General features: G+C 37.0%; 1 protein-coding gene across 1 annotated transcript in view; it reads right to left on the reverse strand.

Moving 5' to 3' along the window:
- The window catches only part of RELN (reelin), a gene marked incomplete at its 5' end in the record, with an annotated part of 80,750 nt that overhangs the window by 54,656 nt on the left and 24,638 nt on the right, over positions 1-1,456 (reverse strand). Inside the window, one exon of the mRNA XM_010191657.1 lies at positions 768-844. Coding sequence (XP_010189959.1) covers positions 768-844 — 77 coding nt within the window. The remainder of the gene's footprint in view (positions 1-767; positions 845-1,456) is intronic.

The raw sequence follows: 1,456 nt of genomic DNA on the forward strand, positions 1-1,456 counted from the left end.
TGTGAAATGATTTCTACTGAGAGGAAAATGAAATTTTCTCAGCTACCAGATGTCAGTGGTCTGTCTTCACGCAACAAGACCACTTTACATGGGGAATCTGCTCCCAAAATTCTGCTGATCTTTCCCAAACACAAGTATCAGCCCCCCACCCCAATAACCCTAAGAATGTGGGTAAAATAAGAGAGGAGACAGCTGGGAGAGATGAATTCCTTAGAATAATTCTATTTTCAGCTGCAGCTTTATAATTTCAGATTTCAAGTGAACGATGCATGAGCTTAGGCTGGAAGGCAATCTATTATTAGACCCACTGGTGTAGTTGAGAAACTGAACAAGTTTTCAGGCATACAACTCTTCTTCAGGTCAGAAATGGAGGTTGCCCACTTTATCCTGATCTTTAATTTTATTCCTTTTATTTCAGACCCAAAGAAAGTCCTGTGTAGTTGTAAATTTACCTGCTTTCCAACACTATCAAGTAGTCTAATAAAAGCTATTACACCTCATCTTGTAAATGTTGTCTTTCTTAAACCATCCCAGCTCCAGAAGCTACTCCTACTGATAGATCACCATTAGGTTTGGTGGAAGTAAGTATAAAAACAAATGTTGAACAAAAGTAAATAGTTTTCTGCACCATTTAAGAAAACTGAAGAGGTTATAAATTTGTGTTAAAAATAAACCAATATTTTTTATTTTGCAAAGGCAGTAAAAGGCAAAAACACTATAGAAGACTCAAAATACAAAAAGTTTGTTATAAAGAAAAGGGGTTTTACCTTCATTCCTGGCTCTTGGTCTGTTGCAGGAGTTACCAACAGCCTTGCTTCCAATTTGCACATAAAATTGAACTAGCCTATTAGAAAAATCAGAGTAGAAGAGAAATGTAGTTATCTTCTGATAGCACAAGATCACTCAGGATAAGTCTCCTCTCTTAACTAATGTGGCATTTTCAGTTAGGTCATTATTCCAGGCTTATTGATCAAGTAATGTTCCCAATGAAATCAAGCATGGCCAAAGTAAACAGTGGAGGACCCGAGACAGAGGAAGGTGATGTGGTTTATTGATCCCATGCCTAATAAATGTACTGTTGGACTGAGCAGCAGAATTTAGCAGTGCTTTCTTTCACACAAACTCTCCAAAGCAGGCAAATCTACTCCTTACATCAGATCTTACCTTGACCTCTTGTAACTGGAAATTTGTTTAAGCTTTAAAATACAATATTAGAGTTTTAATAACATTATTACATCCTCCCTAAACCACCATTCCCTTACATTATTGATGTAAACAACTTTCAGTGAAAGATGTTCATGGGACATTTTGTGAAGTAGACACTTTGATTTTGAACCTATACATTTTGATTTCACTACATATTCTCTTGTTCTCACATCACGAGGTGGTGAAAAAATGGTCCTGATCTGCCTTTCTTGCAACCTTACCTGTGGTCAGTGCTTTCATCCTTTCCCTA

Source organism: Mesitornis unicolor, unplaced genomic scaffold (assembly GCF_000695765.1).
Source record: "Mesitornis unicolor isolate BGI_N332 unplaced genomic scaffold, ASM69576v1 scaffold49159, whole genome shotgun sequence".
Lineage (NCBI taxonomy): Eukaryota > Metazoa > Chordata > Aves > Mesitornithiformes > Mesitornithidae > Mesitornis > Mesitornis unicolor.